Source organism: Megascapheus bottae, chromosome 3 (genome assembly GCF_031878675.1).
Source record: "Megascapheus bottae isolate mThoBot1 chromosome 3, mThoBot2.hap1, whole genome shotgun sequence".
Taxonomy (NCBI): Eukaryota; Metazoa; Chordata; class Mammalia; order Rodentia; family Geomyidae; genus Megascapheus; species Megascapheus bottae.
This window is the reverse complement of record NC_143511.1, coordinates 75,437,090-75,462,481: the sequence shown is the minus strand read 5'-3', so window position 1 is coordinate 75,462,481 and position 25,392 is coordinate 75,437,090. Positions and strand designations below refer to the sequence as shown.

The 25,392-nt window shown below is 44.1% G+C and overlaps 1 protein-coding gene across 1 annotated transcript in view; it reads right to left on the bottom strand.

The window, feature by feature from the left end:
* Pappa (pappalysin 1) overlaps positions 1-25,392 on the bottom strand; it is a 220,134-nt gene that overhangs the window by 5,430 nt on the left and 189,312 nt on the right. The window contains exons 18-21 of the mRNA XM_090330506.1: positions 23,954-24,101; positions 19,944-20,053; positions 10,706-10,777; positions 6,521-6,619 (exon numbers count right to left, since the gene is read on the bottom strand). Coding sequence (XP_090186632.1) covers positions 6,521-6,619; positions 10,706-10,777; positions 19,944-20,053; positions 23,954-24,101 — 429 coding nt within the window. The remainder of the gene's footprint in view (positions 1-6,520; positions 6,620-10,705; positions 10,778-19,943; positions 20,054-23,953; positions 24,102-25,392) is intronic.

Below are 25,392 nucleotides of genomic sequence, written 5' to 3'. Positions count from 1 at the left end.
CATAGGCTAAGTGCCAAATTCTGTATGTAAATATATACATGCACCCAAACTCATATCTACACATGATCTTTTTGCATCTTTCTCTGTTTCTATTTGTCACTTTCTCTCATTCTCTCTCCTCCCCTCCCCTTTCCCCCTCTCATCTATCTTCCCATCAGCTCAGTAGCTAGTGATACAGACTCTGTACCAGTTGTACTCATATTTGCTTATCCTGAGTCCATGTCTCACAAGGAACATATTTCTACCCATTTTTTTCCATTTTCTCTCTCTCTCCTTTTCTTTTTTTACATCTATGATGCTGTTTTGCTTCTTTTCTTGGTTTGAATTAATGTGCAATGCTAAGCAGTTTTGTTTCTTTTCCCATGCAATGATTCTCTTTTTGTTTACAACTACTTTCTCTTCTCAGCCCAGGACATTTACTCTTCAGAAGCCAAGGTTTTGTAGAATAAATCTACATGGGTTATAATCTAGACTCTAGAGTATTCTTTCATACCTCTAGAGTTATTTCTCCACAACCTCTTCATTTTCAAGAAAAATAAAGAGTGTTATAATTGGAAGATGCATAGAGAGAAAAGCCTACAATCCAAATGGGGAAACTGAGGTCAGAGCCAAGTCAAACTCTCCTAGCTAAGTTAACATGTGGAGAATGACATCCTGGGCTGGATCCCACTTGCCTCAGACTGAGTGAACAATTCTGGGAACATTTCCTTACTGCTAAGGTCCTTAGTTTCCACATCTATAAATGGAAAATTCAGAAGAAAATGTTATCTTTCATATGGTTATAAGGACTAAACAAAATAGAAATACACAGAAGCTTCTGCACATGGTCCTACACATAGGAGATGCTTAATGATGAATACATATATGCTGAATCAGACTTCTCTGTCTGACTCATATTTCACCATCTTCCCTGACTATTATCCCTTTTAGACCAGCTCCCATACTTGGACATCCTCTTTGTCCTCAAGTCACCCATTCCTTGATCTGTCCCCTTCTGCTCTTGTCATATTCTACTATTACAAAGATCCGGTTACCAATATCATCTTCTCTGTAACTCTGTAACTCAATTTTTCCTCTTGAGGTCTAAGACCCTTTTTAGTATAACTTCCCATTGCCATCAGGCAAATATTCAGAAAACCCTGTCACATAAAAGGGATTCCACAAGTTCAACATTTTCTCTCATCTGATATCTATACAACTCTCAGACTTTGCTTGTCTCATCCTCTCCCCACTTACCAACTCTCTGCTCTCTGTGTGGCTTGTTTGTTAATTTTATGGTTGGTTCCTAAAGTATTCCAAATGCATTCTTATTGTAAAAATCTTTACCCATTTATCTTACTCTGTTTCTGCTGGTCTTCCTTAGCCAGCTCCTTTTCATTCTTTAGGTCTTATCTCAAGTATCACCTCTTTCTTCATTAGCCTGGAGAAAGTTGGCATCCCCTTAAATGCCATATCAGTGTATCCTATTTTTACACCCTTCTTGTAAAGGCACGCTGAATCACATGTATGCCAGCGCAGTTTGGGAAGGGACCAGGTCTATTGTTGAACCGAATCTCTACAAAGCCATAGTAATCAGTGGGGCCATGAATGGATAAACAGATGAATGCATGAACAGACAGACAGTATGAGTCAGGCAGTCTCTGTTCTTGCACTCACTCACTCACTTTGTGCAAGTTATTTCCCCTCTTTGGACTTCAGCTTCCATTTATGTATACTAAGAAGTGCATTATTTTTTAAAATGGTCTCTTAGCTTTTCATCTGCCTAAATCCTTCTCAGTATGGAAAAGATAGATGGCAAAGACAGGCTCAGAAAAGAATTAGGTATGTGGGATCTGTGTGTGTGTGTGTGTGTGTGTGTGTGTGTGTGTGTGTGTGCCCGCACGTGCGCACGCGTGCGTGTTTTATTGGGTATAAAGCCCAAAGAATTAGTAGCTGATAGGCAAATGATCTGCCACTGAACTGCTTCCTACCAGTCTAAGAATCACAAACATAAGACTTTCCCCACGAACCCAATTTTTCTATTTGTCATCCTGAATTTGTACAAACTTTCCTAAAGTTATTAGCCTTCAGGTCCTGGTTAGCTATTCATGCTGATCTTGCCACTCTAGTTATGATGGAATTGTGTTATCATCATTATCCTCCTCAGATAAACCCAGGAAGGTGAAGCATTTCCCAAAAGAAGCACATTCTGGAACTAAAAGAAGAAAACCGCATCTGAATATAGTAAAGTATAGATGGTAAATATGCAAGCTCCTCGTCTCCACCATACGCTTATAGGTGTAGGTGTGTTTACTGAGCACTAACCAGAAATGGGATTCAGTTGTGGTCTGCATGTTATGTATTGATTCAATTTCAGCAAGCCTCTTGTACCCTGTGGAGCCAATCCCTATCTGTAAGATAGATTTCCTCACAAACGCCTCATAGAGCTTTGATGAGGAACCAATGAAATCAACTTGTCTCCAAAGAAGGTCCTATTTTACTCAAAGCTGGGGAGATACATAGGGATGTGTGTACCTTTGCTTCTTTGTGAGGCACCAAGTATATGCCTTACTCATCAGGGGTATAAAGCGAAGAAAAGAAGAGTGGGGAATCCATGGTTTGACTTAGAAGAGACTTGTCTGTTCATGTAGGTTCACGCTGTGAACACTACTCTGGGCAAAACTAGCCTTTGTCAAGAGCCTTCAACGTGTTAGATGATATTAAGACTTCTGAAGGATACTATCATTCACTGCTCACTTTGAAGGCAAGAAAATCAAGGCTTCACGATGTTTAAAGCAAAAATCAACTTGCCTTGGGCCTTGGGCCCAGTCAGTAAGTTGATGGTGTAGGTTTCTAAACCCCATTCCAAATAGAGTGAAAGGTAGAAAAGGCCCTTCACAACCTGTCAGTGCTCATGACCATTCTTGTCTTCTCAGTTTCCTTTTATCCTTTATATTTGCCTGCTACTGAGCTAAATCCCATGTGTATCATTTCACTCACACGCTCCCGCATTGCAAATAAGTCATCTATTCTTCTGATAGAGGCAACTACATGCAGGAAGACGAGTCACTGAAGAGCATGTGGCCTTGAATCCACATCTGTGATTGTGAGCATTCCTCAGTCCCATCTCCCCCTTCCACCCCTGCCCAGAAAGCAGGAAGACCATAGGTAAGTATCTTCTCATCACAGAGGAAGAAACTGGGGCATAGGGAGATGACAACTATGCCAGTAGAGCCTAAGCTCTGTGCTTCATTCCCAGATTCTCTGCCCAGGCACCTCCTCCCCCAAATGACCTCCCATGAAAACCTACCACACACAGCTCAAATATGGTGATTTGGTGCACACGTGAAAATCCTTAGCACCATGAGAACAGTCTATCCCATAAATGGCTTGGGTACCCAAGTCAGGCCATGTGAACAAACCAAGGTCAATGACTCAACACCAAGATTCTTTCCCTTTTCTTCTGGGCTAGAAATGGCATTCAGAGACACAGGATTTCTCCCTTTAGGAGAGCTGCCCAAGGCAACACCTCAATCTGTGGGTATAAGTAGTTCAGGAATGCAGTTCAGGCAAATGTACAAGTTTCTGACTTGGGATTTGTCTAGGGATGGGAGACAGGTAAGGGCTGGAATGTGAGTCAGACTTAAGAAGAAGTAGTTTGTGAGTGTGTGTGTGTGTGTGTGTGTGTGTGTGTGTAACAAGAGGCATCCTGTGTTGATGGTTAGAAAGATTTGCTCTACTACCTGCTGGCTATGGTACCTTGGAGAAATAACTTCATCTCTTAGAGTCTTCACGGTATACATTAAAAACAATAAAGCCAACAGGTGAGGCGTGAAGTAATGAAACGTGAGGCCTTTTCTGTAACATGGGTAAATACAGCTAGGCTACTGAGCAAGCAATGTGTACAGTGACTTAGTTAAACCTGGCTTAAATGTCTGTGCGGATAAGTGGAGGATAAAGTACAGGAAAATGTGGGTAAAAAAGAGAAAGGCACAGTCCTAGATGAGAGGGAGATTCGCCCTCTGGTTGTCTGGAGGTATGCAAGTTTTGTTTCCCTTGCTGTGCATGATTTTCTCTCTACAAAAGTTGAGGGAATGAGTTTTACTGTACAGAATTATTTCACATGATGACAAAATTCAAGAAAAGCATTTAGCACCCAGTATATCCCACAACCAGTGTTGAAGAAACGATGATGATGATGATGGTGGTGGTGGTGGAGGTGGTGGTGGTGACCATGATGATGGTTATGATGCTATTGTTGTTGGTCTTGATGATGGGATTAGGGTGCTGACAAATGGTGAGAGTGACAGAAACTTGTCTCTGTTGAAATTGAATAATTGAACTTGTTCATAAGGTCAGACCACAAAGGTGCCAGCTCATCCAAGAAGTCATAGGAAGGGACCTTAGGGTGTGAAGGTAATGCCAATATATCTGGTATGGTAGTTCATGTCTAGTGATCCCAGCACTTGGAAGGCTGAGGCAGAAGGATAGTGAGTTCGAGATTCGTCTGGCCTACATGTGGAGTTCCAGGACAGTTTGGGCTACATCGAAACACTGTGCCTTAGGAAAAGTCAAGAAAGAGATTTGTAGAGAAGAAGGAAGGGAGAGAAGGAAGGGAGGGGAGGAGAGGAGAGGTTGAGGAGAGGAGAGGAAGCACAAAAGAAGAGGGAAGGAAAGAAAGGAATGAGGAGAAAAGAAAGGAAAGAGAAGCAAGAGAGAGAAAACCCAAAGTCAGTCTGGCCTGCCCATGCTCATAGAGCTACTGAGACAGAACCATACTGTACTCTTTTTACAACTTAGTGTTTTCGCAGCCTCAGCACTAGTGTTGACTGTAACTAGTGTTCCAGCCACCACACCTTCGAAAGCCTTGGTATGTTGAGTATGCTAAAGACATTTCCTTTTCCTGCTTCACACCCCCTACACCTACTTACTTACAATGATTCCAATAACAAAATGATTCTTTTTTTGCTATAAAAGGAAAGCATTGGGGAAAAAATCTATTCTGTAAATCTGCTCTTTATTAGAGGCAGCTTAGGGGTCCAACTAGAAAATAACAAGCCTATATCCTTCGAATCTGAATCCTGCCTCTTCCTGTCTGCTTCACACTGCAGGCAGGTGTCTAGGTGGGAAACTGGATGGCCCTGTCAGACAGACTTTCCTGCATTGCCTTGCTCTTGTCTGCCAACTGGGCTCGGGGTCACTCTGTAAGCGGATGTGGGGAACAGCTGGTGACTACACAAACAGGAGAGAAAGAATGGAGTTAGCAGACAGACACTGGGCTGAGCCAAGTTAACTCAGAGGCCACAGCCTTGGAGACCAAAAAGAAACTTAGGTAGAGAGTTGGAGAGAAGGAAGCCTGAGAGAAGGTGTTGAAAGCTCACACCTAGGCCTGCAGGTCTTGCCAAGAACTCCATTGTAGGAGTTCAATGCAAGAATCTTACCTGCTACAAAGGGAGGTCGAGATGCTTGACTAAGACACAAACCCACGGCAAAAATCTTCAGAACTAGTTATGGATACTTATAATTACATAGACTTGCATCTCAACAACAGTTCTTACTGTCTGGGTAGCTCTAACCTTTCTCAGTTACAAGTTCATCATGCAGAAGGACAAAAAGGCGATAACCACAAGAGGGCAATGCTTTTGACGAAATGAAAGGACACGTAACATGGTTAACAGTATGCCTGGCCAAGAGTAAGCTTTCAATGAACACCATGAAGACTTTGGGTAACATGGTTAACAGTATGCCTGGCCAAGAGTAAGCTTTCAATGAACACCATGAAGACTTTGGGTAACATGGTTAACAGTATGCCTGGCCAAGAGTAAGCTTTCAATGAACACCATGAAGACTTTGGGAAGTAGAAAATCTTAAATCTCTCTCACAGATCAGTCACTTGGTGCTACAGATGATACCACTTCTCTCTAAATCTCAACTTTCTACCTTGCTTGACTGTTCCAGAGTCTACACGAAGGTAATATGCATGGAGATCCAAGACACAGCTCTGCCTTCACAGGCAAGTAATGGAATTCTTGTGATCTGAGAGGAACCTTGAAGCATATCTTCTCATCCTGAGTGCACAGGAGAAGGAGATTCCCCATGATGTGGGGATGGAGGCGAGAGGTAGGCAGGAAATAAATTGGTCCACTAGGTAAGGATGAAAGGCTAAGAGAAAGAACAGCTCTTTTCCTCTTCCCTTAATGGGCTTCCTACAATGGAGCCTGGAGCCATAAAACAGAATTTCCTCCTACTCTGTCTTGTGGCCAACCAGAGCCAACTCTTGCTTGAGCTTCCTGGAATGTCAAGAGGGGAGAATGGCAAGGCTAGGTACCTCATCTATCCCCACTCCATCCTTGCTGTTGGAAATAGCTACTTTCCTCTGTCAGGAGGATGAATTCCATTCCCAAGATCCCTGGCAACCTGGGGTCAGGCTGAAATAACCCCAGCTGGAATCAGGATGATCTATGATGACATGTCCCTAGACAGCAAGCTGGAAAGCTATGCAGGAGGCAATGGTGAGGCTCCCGTGTCCATCCTGACCTACCTTTTTCGTCTTCACCGTGGAGGTGCAGCAATCCCCACCATCATAGTTGCAGAAGGCTCGATTGTTGATGGCATCACAGTAATTGTCTCCCATGAAGGGCTGTGAAAGGGGGAGAGATGCAGGAAAGACATAAGGCAAGTGTTAACGAGTGGAAGCTGCCCTCAACCCTTCATTGAGGACATGCTGGGCATTTAGCCACTTCTCATTGTCTCATGAACTTATGTAGTCAGACTAGTTAGCTCCAAATCCCAGCACTCTGTGGATTCATGATCCCTTTTATCATTTATAAATATGTATCTGCCATGTTTCCCCCAGCTGACACATAGTCATAGAGAGAGATGTAATCTTGTGTGCTGGAGAATGTAAGGCCTTTGACTAGATTCTTCCCCCACCTTGGTGAGTTTCCACTTTGAACAAGTGATTAGACAATTTAATCCCCTCCCCTTCTTCTTGGCAGTACAATTAAAAAGATAATTTGTAATAAAGTTCATGCATTCAGCAGAAACTGCCCAAGAATTGTTCACATAGATTAGAAGAACTCATAGGAATTAAGCTCAGGTACATGTGTATTCCTCACAGAGGAATGAAGACATATTCAGTGTTACATGCTGGCACATATTTTATTTTTCTCTAAACAAGGTTTGCATTGTTAGTGCTACCTTGCAGATGAATAAGAAAAACATGCGGGAGTAACACTAATCAGGAAACATGGTGCCCCCAAACCAACCTACTGAACTCAAGTCTTTTTGAACAGCTATCTGAAGAGAATATAAAATTACATTGGCAGTATAGCGAGTAGCTATTTGAAGGAATTTAGCTCTGTGTTTCCCAAATTCCTCTTACACAAGGGCATTCTAAGCTATAGTTTCTTTCTTTCTTTCTTTTCTTTCTTTCTTTCTCTTTCTTTCCTTCTTTCTTTCTTTTTTTCTTTTCCTCCCTCCCTCCCTTCCTTCCTTCTTTCTGTTTTCTTTCTTTCCTTGCTTCCTTCTGTCCCTCTGTCCCTCCCTTCCTTCCTTCTATTTTCCTTCCTTCCTTTCTTCTTTCTATCCTTTCCTGCCCCCTTCCCTCCCTCCCTTCCTTCCTTCTTGCTTGCTTGCTTTCTTCTTTCCTTCTTTCTCCTTCTTTTGTTTACATTTTCATATAGGATGTCAGACCATGAGCTCCTAAAAACAAGAGCAGTGGCTACTTCATCACGGTCTCTCAATTACCTAGAACTGTGCCAATTACGGTGCTATTGGAAATCTCTAAGGTTCCATGACTCATTCATAGGAAAGAAGAGGCTATCATTTGCCTAAAACCATCTTATTTCACGATATGGCACCTGTGATCCTTCCTATTGTACAACTCTTAAGAAGAAACCCTACTTACAAGAAGTCCTTTCCCAAATTCTCATTGACTAAGTTTTTGTGCCTCCAATCTTACGTTATCAGATTCCATTTTGTTACTTCCCTTATTAGAGTCTAAAAGGGGTTGTTGCAAAGTTGAGCTAAGAAGAGGCCAACACTGAGATCAGCTATGCGAGTGTGTGCGTGCACAGGGCTGTGGGTTCTGCATAGCCGAGTCACGTATGTGTGACTACTATGACAAAGACATTATTACTTTCACATTAGAGAAGAGGAGCTTGAACAACAAAGGATGCACTCTTTACTTTCCATATTCCTCTGGATGGCTGCCTATGTGCAAAGATTTTTACAATTCTCTTCTTACTATGTGGGGACAGAATACAAGTTGCTTGGCAAATGGAACAGTCTAGAAAGAAAAGGAGGAAGGGAAAATAATGTAATGAACATGCTTTGTTTTTATTTGGCTTGGGGGGGTATCTTCAATCTCATTAATAGCTATTCTATGAACTCTTTGCTATAGCTAAAGCCATATATATATACACATATGTGCATACACACACATCCTCTATTCAATCCTATTTATTGAATGCCTGCTATGTGCTACATATTATACTTACCATATGATAGAATAATAAAGGAATATAATCCCTTCCCTTGTGCTTTACTAAAGGAAAGGTCTTTAATCAAATAGCCATGCAAGTATTTGGCCAGTTTGAACTTCAAGAGTAGCTATTCTGAGAGATACCTGATGTTATTCAAGAAGAGAATTTGTTCTAGTCAGAGAGCTGAGCTTCCCCAAGGAAGTGACATTTTGACTGAGATCCTGAAGGCAAGTAGTTTATTAAATGGGGAAATGGAGTAGGGAAATTTTCATGAGTAAAGCTCTACTATGTAGGGTTTTCTCCCATTTCTTCTTATTTCTGTGGTTGTTCCCTTGGCTAATAATGCTTTCAGGGAAACTGACCATTCTTCAAGTTCCAACCATTCACCACCTCCCTCCAAAGTTCTATCACATATCTCCAGGAAACTCTGTGCTCTTTATTCATGTGGTGGTTATAGTTGGGGTAAATCAATAAAATTTTTTTTCTTCTTAAGCATCTCTGTACTATGCACTGAGCTCTTCATGGACAGAGAAAATGTACCTCCCATTTTCCATCCATTAGATTTCCATGCAATATCTTGAGTACTTTGAGCAAACTTTTATAAAATATATGTTCAGAAAAATATTTATTAAAATATGGACGTATGAATTGACAGATGTATAGATGGATGTATAGATGTATGTATGTATGGATGGATGGATGGATGGAAAGAAAGAAGGTTTCACAGGTAAATCAGACCATACCTAGCTTTACCACTAGATTCCCAGAATCTAGAGTAGTTACTGATCTAAAGCTTTGATAAACAGGTGAATGAATGAGCATGCTGAACTTTGTTTTCTGAAGGAGAGGAAAGTGGGTTCACTGGCAACTCTAGAAGCTTGATGGCTTCTCCTTGGTGCCAGTATTTGTTGCTCTTCTAAGCATACTTTTGGCTCCATATGACTCAAACTATTAGCTCTAATATAAGGAGGAAAAGAAGAGAGGCACCTACAAGAGCAAAGGCGATAAGTATCGCTGTTAGAGCTCAGAGCCTGACAGGTAATGGTCACTTGTGCCTCACTGCTGAGTCAGAGGGATCAAATTTTGCTGTCATACTGGTTAGCCAGACTGCTAGCTTAGCAGAATCAATGCCCAGGTAACTCAAGCTGCTTTTCTTCCAAAATACTGGACTGATCCAGAGAGATGGAAGGAGGCAACAGCTCTAAGACCTTGGCCTTGATTACTTCTGGCTGTATCTGGAACGAATGGGCTTTTGTAAAGACTACATTGCTACATGCCCCAAGAAGATGCCATATAGGGTGCCTGCTCAGCACACAGAAAGAAATGTGTGGCCCAGGGATTGGTCTGTGGCACTTGTGGGTAAAAATACTTACTGCTCAAGGGGAAAAGATAGCCGAGGAGAAGAGGGAAGACAGAAAGCTGGAAGTCAGTAGACCTGGGTTCACTGGCTATCATGCTGTACAAACTTAGAGCAGTCTACTCCCACTCTGGTCCTTCCTTTGCAATCCCCTTTCCCCCTTCAAAAGTAAGTGGAACTAGAACATATTAAAAAGCCTTCCCACTTTTAGGGGGAACTACAGAGATTTGACACCACATGCAAGGGATTTTGAGCACAAGGGGTACAAGTCATGTACAGAAATGTCTGTGTATTACACAGGAAACGGCCCAACTGAGAAATTACAGACTTTGAGGGTCAGAAAGATCTTCCACTTGACTCCATGGCTGGGTCTAAGGTGTTCAAATTACTTCTGAGGTTGAAAGGAGTGAATAGTTAAGATGTGGGCAGAAGGCACAGATCTGCAAGTGATGTCATCGCTAAAATGGAAAAACGTTTAAACATCGCCTCATGTGGTTCTGCAAAGGCTAAATGTGGTAATGATGGTAAAATTCCTGGCATATTATAGATGTTAAATCAATATAGCTACCCTCCTTCTCCTTCTTCACAAATCCAATATTATATGGGCTAGGTGTTGGAGATGGAATAACTTGGTTGGACTCTCAACTCTGCTTATCAATTAATTAAAATGCTTGCGCATATGTTTCCTCATACCTCCCTGCCTCAGTGCTGTCATTGATTAAATGGACACGCTGACCTCTCTCTAGGAAGGCTGCCAAATGAATGTTTATAGTATTCAGTAGACACAGATGATAGCCTTCATAAATATAACAACAACAACAACAACAACGACGACCTTAGAATGATCTCTGGGGATCTGTGGAGTTTATCCTTGTAAACTCACCTCACAGCCTTTGACACAGTGAATCACAGCAGGATGAGGATACCACTTGAGGCCAGCAGTACAGACAATTCTCTGCAGAGAGATGGAGGGAGAAAGAGAGAGAGAAAGAGGTCAGATGGGTTTGGGTGGAGAAGGGAGCTAACCCGGTGTTGGCATCACACCTCGCCTCTTTTTAGATCTTCCAAATTCTGACCTCACCCTGGTATTTACATGGAGCACTTGCCCAGGTACTTGCAATAACAGAAGCCATAAGATTAGAATAATATTTGCATTTTAACATTTGCGTCACTATTCCCTAGTTCCCTGGCAGCAGAAAGGATGAAGGAGAAGCAAAATTGGGGGAAGGCAATGTTACTGAAAGAAAAATCCTTGGATGATCTTCCATCTGCTAGATAGCTGAAGAGAAGCCTGGGGCGATTGTCTATACATGTGTGGTATGGATGCAGGCGTGTGTGTGGCTACAGACAGGAAGATGAGAAACCAGTGTGGAGCTTAAAGCACGAGCTGAGACCCATCTGCACCAGAATCCCCGTGGTAGGCCAATAGAAAGGCAGCTTCCTCCACCCTGCTTTTGAATTTATGATTTTGACTGTCACAGCATCTTGAAAATGAGCTTCTCTGAACATTGTGGGGTGCAGTATAGGTTTGAGAGCTATGTGAGTGAAAGAGGAATTAGCCAAACTGTGGGTAGGAACCTCAGAAAGGCAGAGCTCCTTTCTTGCTGTTGTCTGCTGCTGTAGTGTGGGCCTTCTCACAGTTCTGGGGGACGGGTAGCCCACATTTTTGGATTTCAGAGAATTTGTCCTTGCTGTTCCTTCTTCATCTTGCCACTTGGAAAGTCCTTAGTTATCTCTTAAAATGTCTGCTCAAATTCATCTGTGGCGCTTTTCTCAACCCACTCAGAGTGCATAGGTATGCATTGAGATACATATTTATAGCCTTCTTTAATACTAATAAGTAGGATGATGATAATGACAACTAAAATATATTGAGTGCCTTCATGGTGCTAATTACTTTATGCATTATCTTATTTATTCCTTGCCACCATGCTGTGAGATGGGCATTAATCTTGTGTCATAGGGAAATAAATTTCCCAAGCTGCTAAATGGAGAAACCAGGGGTTAAAACAAGCAATTGTTCCAGAAATAATTTAAGGCAGCTCATAGCACAAAAATCCAACAGGACAGCATTTTTTAAGTAGGTGAAAGAAGAAAGATAGACAGAACTGGGAAGATGAAATAGCTTCAAGAACAGAGCAATCATAAAAATCCTAGAAGCTCCCCTTTCTATTCTCACAGATGCCTCCGTTTTCATGCAAGGTGATAATTATTTCCTTAAACGAAAGAAACAACACTCACTTAGATATGCAGCAGTAGCTATGCAGTGCTGTGCACCTGCCATGGAAATCTATATGGTCAGGAATTGCTCTTCTGGCTAAATGCCAGTTGATTAATTTCAATTAAGAAATGAAAGGTCATGTAGACCAGAATGTGATAAAAAAATAAAATAAAACCTTATGACCAGACCCTTCTCTCCCAAGGGCAGACCTACAGGAGAGCCACAGAATAACTGGGTTTCTTGGCAAGTTTGTGACTGCTGAGGAAGACACATGACTCCAGGCTAGGACCAAGTCATTTGTGTTTCCTCTGCTCTACCATGTTCCTGTTTGGTATCTCTCAAGTCTGTAACAGTGCCTGGTATACAGGGATGCTCAAGTAATGATGGTTTTTTAGCAATGAGCAATCATGTCTCAACTTATCTTCCTCTCTTTTAGAGCATAAGAAGAGTGTATGCAATGCCAAACATGGTGTCTTGGTGAGCTTAGCATTCACTGAATTAAATAAAATCTTTTTTTTTTGAATTAAATAAAATCTTGCACAAAGAGCCTAACCTGATAATATTCCAATGTCTGTCACAGTGCAATATCTAGTATCTAGCTCCCTTCTGTCTCTACAAATACTACTATCTTCTCTTGATACTCACACAGTGAGTATCTGGGCAAAGTCATAGGATTTTGCTTTGTTTTATAATGCATGGTCTCACTGTGAATCTCAGGCTGGCCTCAAACTGACAATGCTCCTATCTCAGCTTCATGAGGCATGAAACACTAATGATCAACCCGCCGTACGATTTGAAGTCAAATAGTTCCAATTCTTACTTGACAATTGCTTTGTTGAGATCGAACTATGAGATACCGTTTCCTTGTCTGTGAAATGGGTGCCTGTGATATTTTGCAGGTTTCTTGTGACAATGCTCTGAGGTAAATGAATGTACATGTGGTTTCTTGGACCCCTTCCCTAATGTTCCTGAGGGCGGGTCCTGGTTTTTAGACATCTCTGCTTGCTCCAGGATCAGGTAGAGGGCACAAAGAAGAAGCACATAGGAAGGAATGCAAGCAGACTTTATATTCCACCTCCCAGTTCCTTCCAATCATGGGACAAGAGTAAATAGCTCCCCTGCTCTCATCACCAATAGACTGACTGAACCTGATTTGTTTTTGTGAGGAATAGTCCCCACCCAAACCTAACCATGTTGAGGGGAATTTAGAAAAGTCTTCAGATGTAGAAGACAGCAGGCTCAGTGTCCACTGGGCAGAGCTAACTTATGTCTGTAGGAATGTCTTGGTAGTTGAGGTTTATCTGACGTGAGTCCAGACAAATGACGTTTATACTATCTGCATGAACCTATTTATCTTTCCAAGGCTTCAGGATTTTCCACTATTACTCAGGGCTACACTCCCCACCTGTCTCACTACAGGGCCCCTCTGTGTGCTAGGGGGATTAGGAAAGAGGACAGGCAATGGAAACAGAAGGAAAGGGTCAGCTGTTTATATCACAAGTTCCAACATCCAGATGAGGCTCCTCGACTATCAGCCTTATTCCTTCTGATGCCAGGGATACCTAGTCTAACCAGAGCTTGAACTCAGGGCCTGAGCACTGTCCTTGACCTTTCTCAAGGCCAGAGCTCTTCCACTTAAACTGTCACAGTACGACTTCTGGCTTTTCCTATCTATGTGGTATCGAGGAATTGAACCCAAGACTTCATGCATGCTAGGCATGCACTCTACCACTAGGCCAAACTCCCAGCCCCTCACACCAGGTTTTATAAGATACCTTTCATCTCCACCCTGGTGAGGAAGAAGAATGGAGTGCCTTTTCTTCATGGCTGCAATTGTCATCATTGCAACATAATCAGCATCATTGTCTGCAGCAGCAGCAGCAGCAACAGCAACAACAACACACCATCCCAATACTGCCCTCCCTGTTGCTATCAACTTCTTCCTCCTCTTTCACCTCCATCACCAGGGCCCTACCATCACCATCATCAAATTATGATCGCTGCCGTCATCACCTCCATCAACACTAATCCCATCATCCTCGCCATCGCTGCACAAACCGCATGGAGTATGACTGCCGTAGTCCAAGCTCTGTGCTCAGAGCTGTCATCTCAATAACTCCTTACCAGAACTATTAAGTAAGTATTACTTTCGACTCTTCCCTACTCCAGGAGGAAACTGAGGCACAGAGAAGTTAAACAATCTTCCCCAGATCATTTACACAAGCCATGATGGCAATTAAATCTACCTCAAGTTCTATGCTTAGAGCCCTATACTTTCCTTCAAATTTGCTCAGCCTCTGAAGATGTAAGGATATAGAGCTTTCTCTTTGGATCAATGGGAGGACCAAGGTTTGGAAAGATGGACAGGTTCTGAGACACATGGTAGGAGTTGGAAGAGTGTCCAAAAGATACAGCTCAGAGAAGATAGTCTGGCGGTAGAGAGCTTGCTAGCATGCACGAGGGCCCTGGTTTGATTCCTCCATGCCACATACATAGAAAGAGCAAGAGTGAGAGGTGGTGTTGTGGTTCAAGTGGTAGAGCTCTAACTTTGAGAATGCTCAAGGACAGTGATCAGGCCCTGAGTTCAAGTCCCAGGACTGGCAAAAAAAAAAAAGAAAAAAAGATAGCCAGGAGTAAATCTTATCAACTATTTTGCCTATTGTTTTCAGTTGCTGCCAATGAGAGGCACATAATCAATGTGAGCTGAATATGTGACAGAATAAACACACAATCCCATGAGTAGGGGCATGCGTGTGTTCGTGAGTAGACGAGCAAGCAGTAGATTCTGTATTTCTTCATCTACAGAATCCTCTCCAGAGCACTTAGTAACTCTATCTGTACATCGGACAGCCAGAACTTACTATCACCTCTGACTTTAGAGTCTTAGCAGGGGTCCCCACACTGCTGCCTTCCTTTGCAAGGAAGGATTTCTGCAATCTCTGTCTACATGTGCTGCAAAGGTTTACTTTCAATGTGCAGAACCATCACGGAATTCACAGCAGCTAATTCCGCCACATTAGTTGTGTGAATTAGACAGTGATGGGCCGCAGGCATGCGAAAGTATTTACCTTCTTTGAGATCTGACTGAGGCCTAGGAAGGAGGCAGACAAGGAAGTGTCCAAGTAAACATGTCATATTATAGTCTGCCCATGGTTATATCCCTTTCCTGTAGTCAACTCCTTTCTGTTTCGTTCCTCTCTCTTCCTCCTCCTTCTCCTTTTCCTCCTCCCCCTCTTCCTACTCCTTCACCTCTCTTTTTTCTTTCTTCTTTCTTTCCATTTTTTTTAAAATTTTCAGAAGCTATGGAAAAAGCCTAAGGCTCAGCTACCTAGGTGAATTACATGCTTTGGAGGACAGAGGTGGAATTTTGTGCTGTAGACATCTATTGATCTCCCTGAGCCAGAGATACCATGAGAGCAGACAAGAGGCTCTCCTGAGGAGCTGACAGCGGATTGTTCCTTCTCCTGCTTACAAGAGATCCAAGAAAGATCCAAGCTCATCTCATTGAAAAGTTGCAAGCCAGAAAGCGCTTAGGCCATACAATCCACAGAAATGTTTGCTTTGGCACATACATGTGCTAGAAAAGGTCAAAATTAGTTTGCCAATATTAAAAGCAAAGAAAGAGACTTCAAATTTGAAAAACTCCAGATTTATTGTGCTCAAGGAAAAAAAAATAGAAAACACAGTCACACGAGGCCTACATTTCCACACTGCTGCCCTTGGCTAGAGCTGTCTGCCTGCTGTTGGGAATGGCCAAAAAGAAAGAAAACAAATACAATGCTTTTCATACTTCACCACAGTCTCTACCAATCTCTGAGATCTCTAAAGTGCCAAGCTCTGAAGACCATGTCTACCTGTCCTTGAGCTTGTATTTCCTTCCTTTATTCCCCAAGAAAGAGGTTTTGTTTTTGGTAACTTTTATCACTTTCAAAATATATATGTGTGTCTGTGTGGAGGGGAATTGAGAGAGGGATAATCTAGAAAAACCAAGCAGAGAAATGAATATAGTGTTTTTCTTTGCGTAAGTTAAAATATGCCTATGAAAGAGGCTTGTGAGACGTATGCACTGATTTCAATTACAGGAAGCTAAAAATGTGCAAAACTAATCTATAGAGACAGGGACCAAAACACTGGTTACCTTGGTGATAGAGGCATGATCTGACAGGGGAGGAGAGGACTCTCTGTGGGATAGAAGTGTCCATATTCTGATATGGTAGTGTGTTCATATGTGTGTGTGTGTGTGTGTGTGTTGTGTATATATATATGCTTATGAATATGCTTAATATATACTCATATTCATATATATGCTTATATACACATATATAGGCTTAACATTGGCATGTAAGTTATATCTTAGGAAAGCAAAAGAAGTTACTCTATAGTTTTATTAAAGTTGGATGTAGGTATATGAGTGTAGTATCTCTTTCTGTCAGTTTTTCTCCCTTTCAAAAATGTTTATGATAAACATTATGCCTGTTGGCATTGCCAAGATGTCCAGTTATTTAGTACATAGGATAATATGTCTACTTATCACATTCGTTTGAGTATGACACCTAATATTGGCCAAGCTCTCCTTTCATAAATGAGCAAGCTGTTGTGGAGTAACAATCAAACTTGCCCCAGAATACACAGCAAGAAGGACCAAGGGTTTGGGCCTAGAATCTTGGCCATTTGCCCTGGCAAGCATTATTATTTCCTGAATGGCTTGCTTTCCCTGTGCTGGGTATAAGGAGCAAGTAAGATGACTGTAGTCCTTCCCACAGAGGCTCATTGTTCTGATGTATCAATCACGACTCATGATCACGGTCTCATGTAGATGGTCACTCATTTACACAGTCATCATATCTGTAAGTGTGTGAAAAGTCTCTAAATGGAGTCTATCATGGATAATTGTCAATGGCCGGCCACCACTAGTCTAAACAGACTTTAGAGGGGCCTCAAGTGTCTGTATCTTCCCACTTTTGTGTTCAGTGATGACTAGTCTAGAAACCTTGACTTTTAGCATTGTGCAAATATTTACACCATGGAAATCGGCACATGCTACAAATCAGAGGGGAATGGGGTGTGTGTGTGTATGTGTGCAATGGTAGTTGTTTAAGATTTTGGAGCACATCCTTGTAAGCCATCAGTATAAGGCCTTTGTTGCTCTACATTTCATAGAGGCTTCTGGAGGGTGGGAGCTGGAGTAACTGTCATGTTAGGCTGGCCTGGGAAGGCTGAGTGGGGGTCTCTCCTCAACTGTCTTATGCCAGTGGCTGAGTGCCTGTGTGTGTGTGTGTGTGTGTGTGTGTGTGTGTGTGTGTGTGTGTGTGTGTGTGTGCAGTAGAATGGAGGTCCCGGCTCACATCAGGCATCCTTTAAGTGTTGCCCTAGGGCAAAGTAACCAGCTTTGGAATTGAGCCACTGCCTGGCCATTGTCCTCCCACTGGAGCAAGAAGGTCCCGAGAAGGCAGCGTAGCTGTCGAGGGGCTCCCAGAGCCTGAGAGTGCCTTCCACCAGCAGCTCTAGTTTGCAGCTCTAGTTTGCAGGTCTCCCTGGCTCTCCAGCCTTATTCCTGGAAACCATCAATCTATACCCTTCATCCTCCTCCCCTTTTCTTCATTTTTTTTTCTCTTTCCTCCCGGATAATGAGGCCTCCAGAGACTGGCAGAGGTCTGAACCTCGTTATGGCTTTCTCTCACTAGACCAGCATGAATAAAGGCCTGTAGACTAGGGAGCTGGGTGGGGGTTGGGAAGGGACAGGGAGCTGGGGTGGTGACTGTGGGGGAGGGTGGTTTGCAGCCTTTCAAATCCCTGGATTTATTTCACAGTGAATTATAACTGAACTCTTTAGTGCCCTGGGGCTCACAAAGGGAAGGGGGTGGGTGGGAATTCACTTAAGGAGTGTAAGAAGCCTCACATGGGAGCCAGGCCTGGCCAACAAGAGCCTTGGTACTGGAGTAACCTGGTGATTTCTTAGATGGGCTCTGTGGGTGAGGGACACTCATCCATCCTGGGATGAGTGGGAGGTGGGTGGGTAAAGGGAGATGAATGAACTGTCAATCATGAGCCCAGCCTAGTAGGTCTAGCTGGCCTGCCCTCCCTCTGCACTCCTCAGTTCCTCCTTACCTATCACTAAGGGTTTCTGCTTGATGGTTTCTAGCTACCTTGAGAATCTGATACTTGTTAGGTCCGACTGGAAGAAATGACTTCTTCCCTTGCCTCTCTCCCACTGCTCCCTGGAAATCCCCGCCCAGCACCTGTAACTCTGGCAACTGGCACGCCTGGGGGCAGTGGGAGGTCCCCACTGAGGTATTTCCCCATCCTCTGAGATCACATCCACTTCCGCTGTGTCCACACCCCTACACCTATATAATCTCTCACTTCCTGCCCTAAGCTCTCTTGCTTGCCCGACTCCATCTTGGGTGGCAGGAGGCTGCTCTTTTGACACACAATAAACCCTCTTCTCCTGAATTGCATGGACTTTCCTTTCCGCAGACCTTACAATACTGACTCTGACTGCTTGTCAGAGTGCATAACATATCCACATGCATGGGGGATTTGGTGGGAAATCCTTGTGGGATTTCAGAGCCAGGAATGAGAAAAGGCACTGTGAGTTGGAGGAGCCTGAAGTTAGGGAAGCAGACTGTGGGCATCTGGAGATGGGTAGGAAAATGGAGACAGAGGTTGGTGGTGATGGAAGCCTAATAAGCTTCATCGGGGTGGGGAGAGGGCAGAGTAGAGAAATAGAGAGTGGAAAAGCGAAAACACAGGACAATAGGAAATGCACATGGAGAGACAAAGAGAAAGACTAAAAAAATGACAGCAGTAGAATAGAAGGAGGAGATGGAGTGGAGGGGACCAAAAGGCTAGGGTACACAGAGTGGTAGAGGGGTCCTGCCATGTCCACATGCCCAAAGCGCTGAGTAACCCCCTCCAAGCCATGTCCTCAGCTAATCTGAGAAACTATAAACTGTGTGTCGGGTTCCACCCAGCTATCCTGAGCTCAGTCTACCTCAGGCCAGCAAATGACAGCTGCTCCCAGCACCCCAGGCAGGAAGGCTAGTGGAGAGACTGATGGAGGAGCCTCACCTGTCCACCCTCTTGCTCTTTATTCCTTCTGGGCTCACTAAGGTGAAGAGTCAGTGTAGGTTATCCCCAGTAACTGCTATTCTAGGGGGACTAGAATGGAGTCCCATACTAGCTTGGGTTGGGGGGAGGTATGGAGGCCAATTGATTACAGGATACAGGAAAAGTGAAAATGTCCAACCTCAAAGTCATGGCCAGATCCTCTAGTCATCTTCTGCCATGGGCAGTGCACAGGGTGTAGTCCCAGGTTTGGATCTCAGCTATCCTCAGGCTGTGTTTGAACTCCTGTTGAGTTCAGACCATGATCCTACTCTCCCTCCCTCCAACACCTACCACACACAGTCTGGCATGCGAAGTGCCAGGCACATGAGCAAAGTACGTGCTCCATCAAAAATAAGTGGGACTCGTTCCCCTGTAGTTCACCGCACATATTATTGGTTCCACAAAACAAGTGTGGGAAAAGATTCTGGATACCCAGCCTGGCTTCACCATTAGAATCCAAATAACCCCAACCTTGTAAGTATAGTTTTTCCAGTCAGAGACACTGGTCTATGATTGTGGTCCCCATTTATGTGTTCTCAATGCCTCAATGTCCTTACATGAGGACATCAGGACTTATTCCTACGGGACAATTTTCAAAAACAAAACAAAACAAAACAAAAGCTCTTAGCACAGGATCAGGATCAGATGAGATGTCTAGGGAAATCACGTGTGAACAAGTCCCACCCAAGCAGGCAGATATGCAGATTAGATGAGATAATATGCCCAAAGGGATGCATTGAGGGTGTTTTCTTTTTCCTGTCTCTGCAGGTGGGTCGCCCTAGCCACTCACCTCCACTCGTGTAGGGTTCATCCAGTGGGGGATGTCACGCACAGTTATGTTCATTGGCAGGATGATGGACTCGCTGTTGTGGTCCAGGCACGAGATGGTACACTCTGCCCCTGAGGAGAAGCATGGTATGAGATGATGGTTCAAGCCAGGCGCTGGTAGCTCACACCTGTCATCCTAGCTACTCAGAAGGCTGAGATCTGAGGATAGCAGTTCAAAGCCAGCCCAGGCAGGAAAGTCTGTGAGATTCTTATCTCTAATTAACAGGAAACAAACAGGAAGTGGTGCTGTGGCTCAAAGTGGTAGAGCGCTTGCTAGCCTTGAGCAAAAGAGCTCAGGGACCCTGCCTAGTTCAAGTCCCATGACCAAATAAAGAGAAGTAAAATAGTGGCTCAGGTCCCATTCTCTACAATGTTACCCTTTCTCAAAGTGGATCCTGCAGTTAGCTGATGCCAGTAGACTTAACTTAGGTGTCCCAAACTCAGTACTCCCCTATCTAAGGACAGTTGTCACAGCTATTGGCCCTGAAATCTTAGTTTGATCATGTTTGCTCTCTCAGAAACTTCTCTGGTGCCCTCCACCACCATTCAGGACTACCTGCCTTTGTCCTCACCTACAATGCACCCCATGGTCTGGTCAATCTCCTTTCCACTCACTACTATCATGCTTTGGTTGGTGCCATGAAACTGAGCTATGTGTGGCTTTCCATGAGCTCCATTCTTTCCCATCTCCAGTAGAAATTTCCATTCACCTCAGGTCTCCCCATCCACCTTCCCGAGACCAGATTCTCTCAGTCCTTCAAGGCACAGGTCAACTGTTCCAAACATCTGCCTCGTGTTGGCAGCTGGCTGACTACTCCCTCGGAGTGCCTGCTGCATGCATGGGCTCTACTTCTGTGAGGGTACTGATGAGCTTCAGTGAAGCTCCAGTGCAACTTCCCTCCCATGCCTTCTCTACACAATTAGTGTTGCTCTTGGAAGACAGGAGTGTTAGTGAATTCTCTCTGTGTCTGCCCAATGGCCTGACAACCTGAAAGAGCTCAGTGACAATTACAGAATGAGTGAGGAATGCACACATGAAATACCAGCTTCTCTAGCCCATGCTTTCCCCTCCACTACATTTTAGCCCCTTCAGAAGTTACTATGAATTCCAGACTCTTCTTCAAGCCCATCATTAGTGACCCTCAATCTCCATCCAAGTTATCACTTGTTCAGGAAATACACTCTGGTTTCTGGACCTGCCAAGTCCCTCACAAGAAGCCATCATAGTATCTGTCACATTCTGACAATGCTATCTGGAACTCCATGGGGCCAGCACGGTCCCTTCTCCCCATTCTGTGTGAAGAACCTGGAACTACATATGGCAGATGTAGGCACTCAATAGGTGAACTTTGCTAAATGAGTGAGACAATGCAGTTGAGGGCGTGAATGGATGAGGACAAGATAGTGTCATCACAACTGCTTCATAAATGAGGAATAGAATTGGCAAGCAGAGAGCCACTTGTGTCTCCTGGCTCCAAGGCCTGGGGATGGGGTAAGGTATAGCCATACAGAGAGAAGACAGGGAAGGGTAGGATACAGCAACAGGTGACGGACCAGATGAGAAAAAGAAAATGGAAGTAACACGCAAAGACAGAAAAGATGAGTGAGGAGAATAAAGGAAAACCACTACTAAGCAGTTGGAGAAACATAGCAGGACCAGTTCTATAGTTTTTAGGGAGCAAAAATGAGACAGTGCTGTGACAAGCTTCTTTTGGAGAGAGAGGAAAAAGAGATGCATCTTCTAGGTGATGAAGGTTGCCTTATTGTACAAGATGGAGGTGTGTGGGGAGGTGACAGAGGAGAAAAACATGATGGAAAAAACAGCCTAGCTGCTCTAGGTGGAAGCCTTGCTGTTTCTTCATCCTTCTCTGGTCTCCTTCCTCTGCTAGGCCTGGGTCTAAGGCTTCAGGACCAAGGCTGTTGTGTTGGGTATTGTGATATATGAGCCATAATCAGCACCATTACAGAGTGATGAGCCTACCAGCTCCTCCCCCCCCACCCCGCTACCCCTGCCTTGCTCCAATACTTCCTGAAAGAAAGGGAGGATGGGAGCTGAATAGCAACAGGAGCAGGGACTTTCTGAGGGTTTAGGATTGCCACATTAAGCTGCCTGGGTGCCTCTAGACCCTGATTAGATCCCTTTTCCTGGAAAAGGGGACTCCCCCCGCCTCCCCAGGGAAGGGCTGAGGAAGGGAATGAGAGTCAATGGTTTTTTTCCTGCTTTATTCTGTTGTTATTCACCCCATGACTCCTTGCCCCCAACCACTCTCTCCCTTTCTCTCTCCCCAGCACCTATCTATCCTGGATTAGCATATTCATGGGACAGGAGTCCAGGTGGCCTTGGTTGGAAACATGGCATTAGAGAGAGGATGTTCCTGAGGTTCCAACATCATACAGATTTCAGAGGGTAAAAGCATACCACCATGATGCACGCTTTCTCTATCTGGAGCTATTCTAAAACACGTGTCCAGTGCCATGCAAACTGTGCAGAAGAAAAAGCACTGGCATTGGGATGGATTAGCCATGTTGTTCACCATGGCAGCACCCCAAACTTTCTAGAATGCCAATGCTGTTGGACCCTTTTACAGGAGGATCTCTTCTTTCCACCATCTCCTGGGCAGGGAGGGAGGGTTTCCATGGATTGGTGGCTTTATAAAATCTTAAGATTCACTCTGAATGGTCAGTTAGAATAACTACGTGCTTTGATATTCTTACTCTGGGCTGGACTAAAAGGAACAGTGTTGTTTCCTGTTCTACATTTAGAGGAAAAATGTCCCACTGAGCTTCTGTGCTTCCATCTTCAAGCATTGGTGGTAAGTCTCCAGGCACTTCTACTGTCTCATTGCAGGCCTTTCCTCTTGGACATACAGTGATCACACTGGGTGTGTTAAGAGGATGCTGGCTCCGTGCATGCTCAGATAACCTTTTGTGCCAGACGGCACTCGAGAATGCCCCATAAATCACACTGAGCATGAGAAAGGACATTCAATTCCCTGGGCTCTTAATCACGATCAATTAGGGAATCAGCTCCAGAGGTCAACATCTCTGCCCTTCAATAAGGGTCAGATTTCATGGGCTTTGAGTTTCCCCGAAAAATTGTGGAGCTGGTGATGAATGCATCTTGTCCCAATGCCTGGTTTCAACTTAGCAAATCCCTGGCATTGGGCCCCAGCTTGTCCCCTCCCCCACCCCCAGCACTTCTTGATCAGGCTATCACAACACAGACAGAATTTGGAAAATGCACTTTTTCCTCCTCCAGAGGCAGCTGAAATGCCATGGAAAGAAACCAGGCTCTAGAGTAGGATAAGTCTCAGGACTTGGGGCAAGTTTCTCTACCCTTTCAGGATTCCATTGTCTTGTCTGTTAAAGGTTATTGACAGAAGAAGAAATGAAGCCTTTAGATGCTGGATACAGGTGTGACCTATGCCAGGTGCTCTCAGATGCCCAGGATGATGCAAATTCTATGATTAATAGTAGAAACAGTCACCCTGGATCCTGACCAATTACCTAAATATGATAAGCACAAATAATGTGTCTGCTCTTTGGTAGCTGGGAGCATGGCTTCCTTTCCGCCCCTTCCTTCCCTTTCTCTCCTCTTCTCCATTTCCCTCCCCTCCTCCTCCTTTTCTTTTTCTTTTGTTCCTGTAGTCCTTGCCCCTCCCCTGCTCCTTCCCTCCCTTCCTTCTCTCTCTTTGCTTCAGTGTGTTTCTCTCTTCCTCTTGTTCCCTCTCTCACTGTCTTGCCTGACAACATTTTTCAAAGCCCTAGGAAACACTACTTCCTCTGGGATCTTTCTATGTTTTCACCCATGCACTTCTCCCTTCCCCTCACCCCCAGAGGACAGAGTCCATCTCTGTCTCCTCCTTCTCTGTCCTCTTTCCGACTATGCAAAGACCACAAGTAGCCCACCCAGTTTCCTATATGGATACCCCCCTTCCCACTACTTCCCATAACCTCTTGGGCCTATCATACCTATGGCATAGCCATCAGGGCACTGCAACTTGAGGTTGCTGTTGAGCTGGTTTGGGGCTGAACACTGGCCTTGCATCTCCGGGCAGACATAGAAGGAGCCGCTCCAGGTACCATCTTTCCGGCAGTGAATGATGTTGCTTCCTTGTCCCTGAACATGACAGACACACAGTCAGGGCCAAGACAGATCCCAGCTGCCAATAGGACACGCCCATCTCTCAGAACAAAAGAGTAAACAATTTCTCATCTCTCCACAGCTCTGGAATTGTTTCAGAATAATTAGTTGACAATGTCTGAAACTCAGTCATCTTGAAAGAAAGGTAATTTTTTTTTTATTTCTAACAGATGGAGAAACTGAGGGGGACTCAGAGCAGGAAGAAACTTGCCCCAGGATTCTTAGACAATGTAACTCCCAGTTTCCCTAACTCTGAGTTTAGAAGTCTGTTTCAGGAATTTGATTTGTGTTGTTTATTATTGCTGCTGTTGTTTGAGATAGTAGGAGCCTATCTCCTGAAACTGCTCATAAGCAGATACATATACCCCAAAGCTTGTTTCCTTACAGTTCATATGAGGAAACATCTTAGGTCATGATTCTGTCTGACATACTCAAGTGTGAAACTTTGTCATCCAAGGGCTTCTCTCCCCTCCCTGTCCTTCCCTTTACTTCCAGTAATAATGGCCCCAAGAGGCTGGTGTGGGGCTATTTCTGTCTATCCTCTTTGAGATGAGTGACACCTTCTATCTTGGTCTTTTGTAAAGAAGTAGGCAAAGACAGCTTGAAGACATAGGCCCTTCTCCAAGCCCTGCCAGTATGTGAGGTTTCAGCATAGATATTGCAGAATGGCCTCTGAATTCAAAGATGTCTCCTTACTCTTCACTGTGTGCTGAACTTTGTGGCATACAAAGGGCAAAGAGAACCAGTATGTGTCCTCTGAGCTGGTGGAAAGGCGGTCTTGGAAGTCCATGTGTGTGATTACTCACTGACCCTGAAGCTATGAGTCCTGGGAAAGACTGGTTGTAATGGCACAACCCAGAAAGGCCTCTCAGAAGAATCTTCAGGGACAGGGATTTCACAGGCAGACGCAGAATGGAGAGACCTACCTCGAAGACAGAAAGGCATGCAGAAATGCAGGTCAATGCAGTGAGCATAAGCAAGGCAGGCGTGGTTCTAGTTCTCTGCCTCCAGGGGGGAAGGTAGTAGATGGTAGAGCAAAGGATTATGGGGGCTTAGATGCTAGCTTCAGGAGAGCTTCAGTCTCTACCCAAAGGAAATAGAGAATCATGGATGCTTTCAGTGCAGAGATCTGCCTTTGGAAAGATCTCAGAAGAAGCAGTACCTCACCTTCTTCTGCGAGGCTTTGAATAGGACAAAAAACTAGATGAGAGGCCAGAAGGGCAGATCATGCTTCACCAGTACAAAGCATGAGGTAGTAGCTACCTAT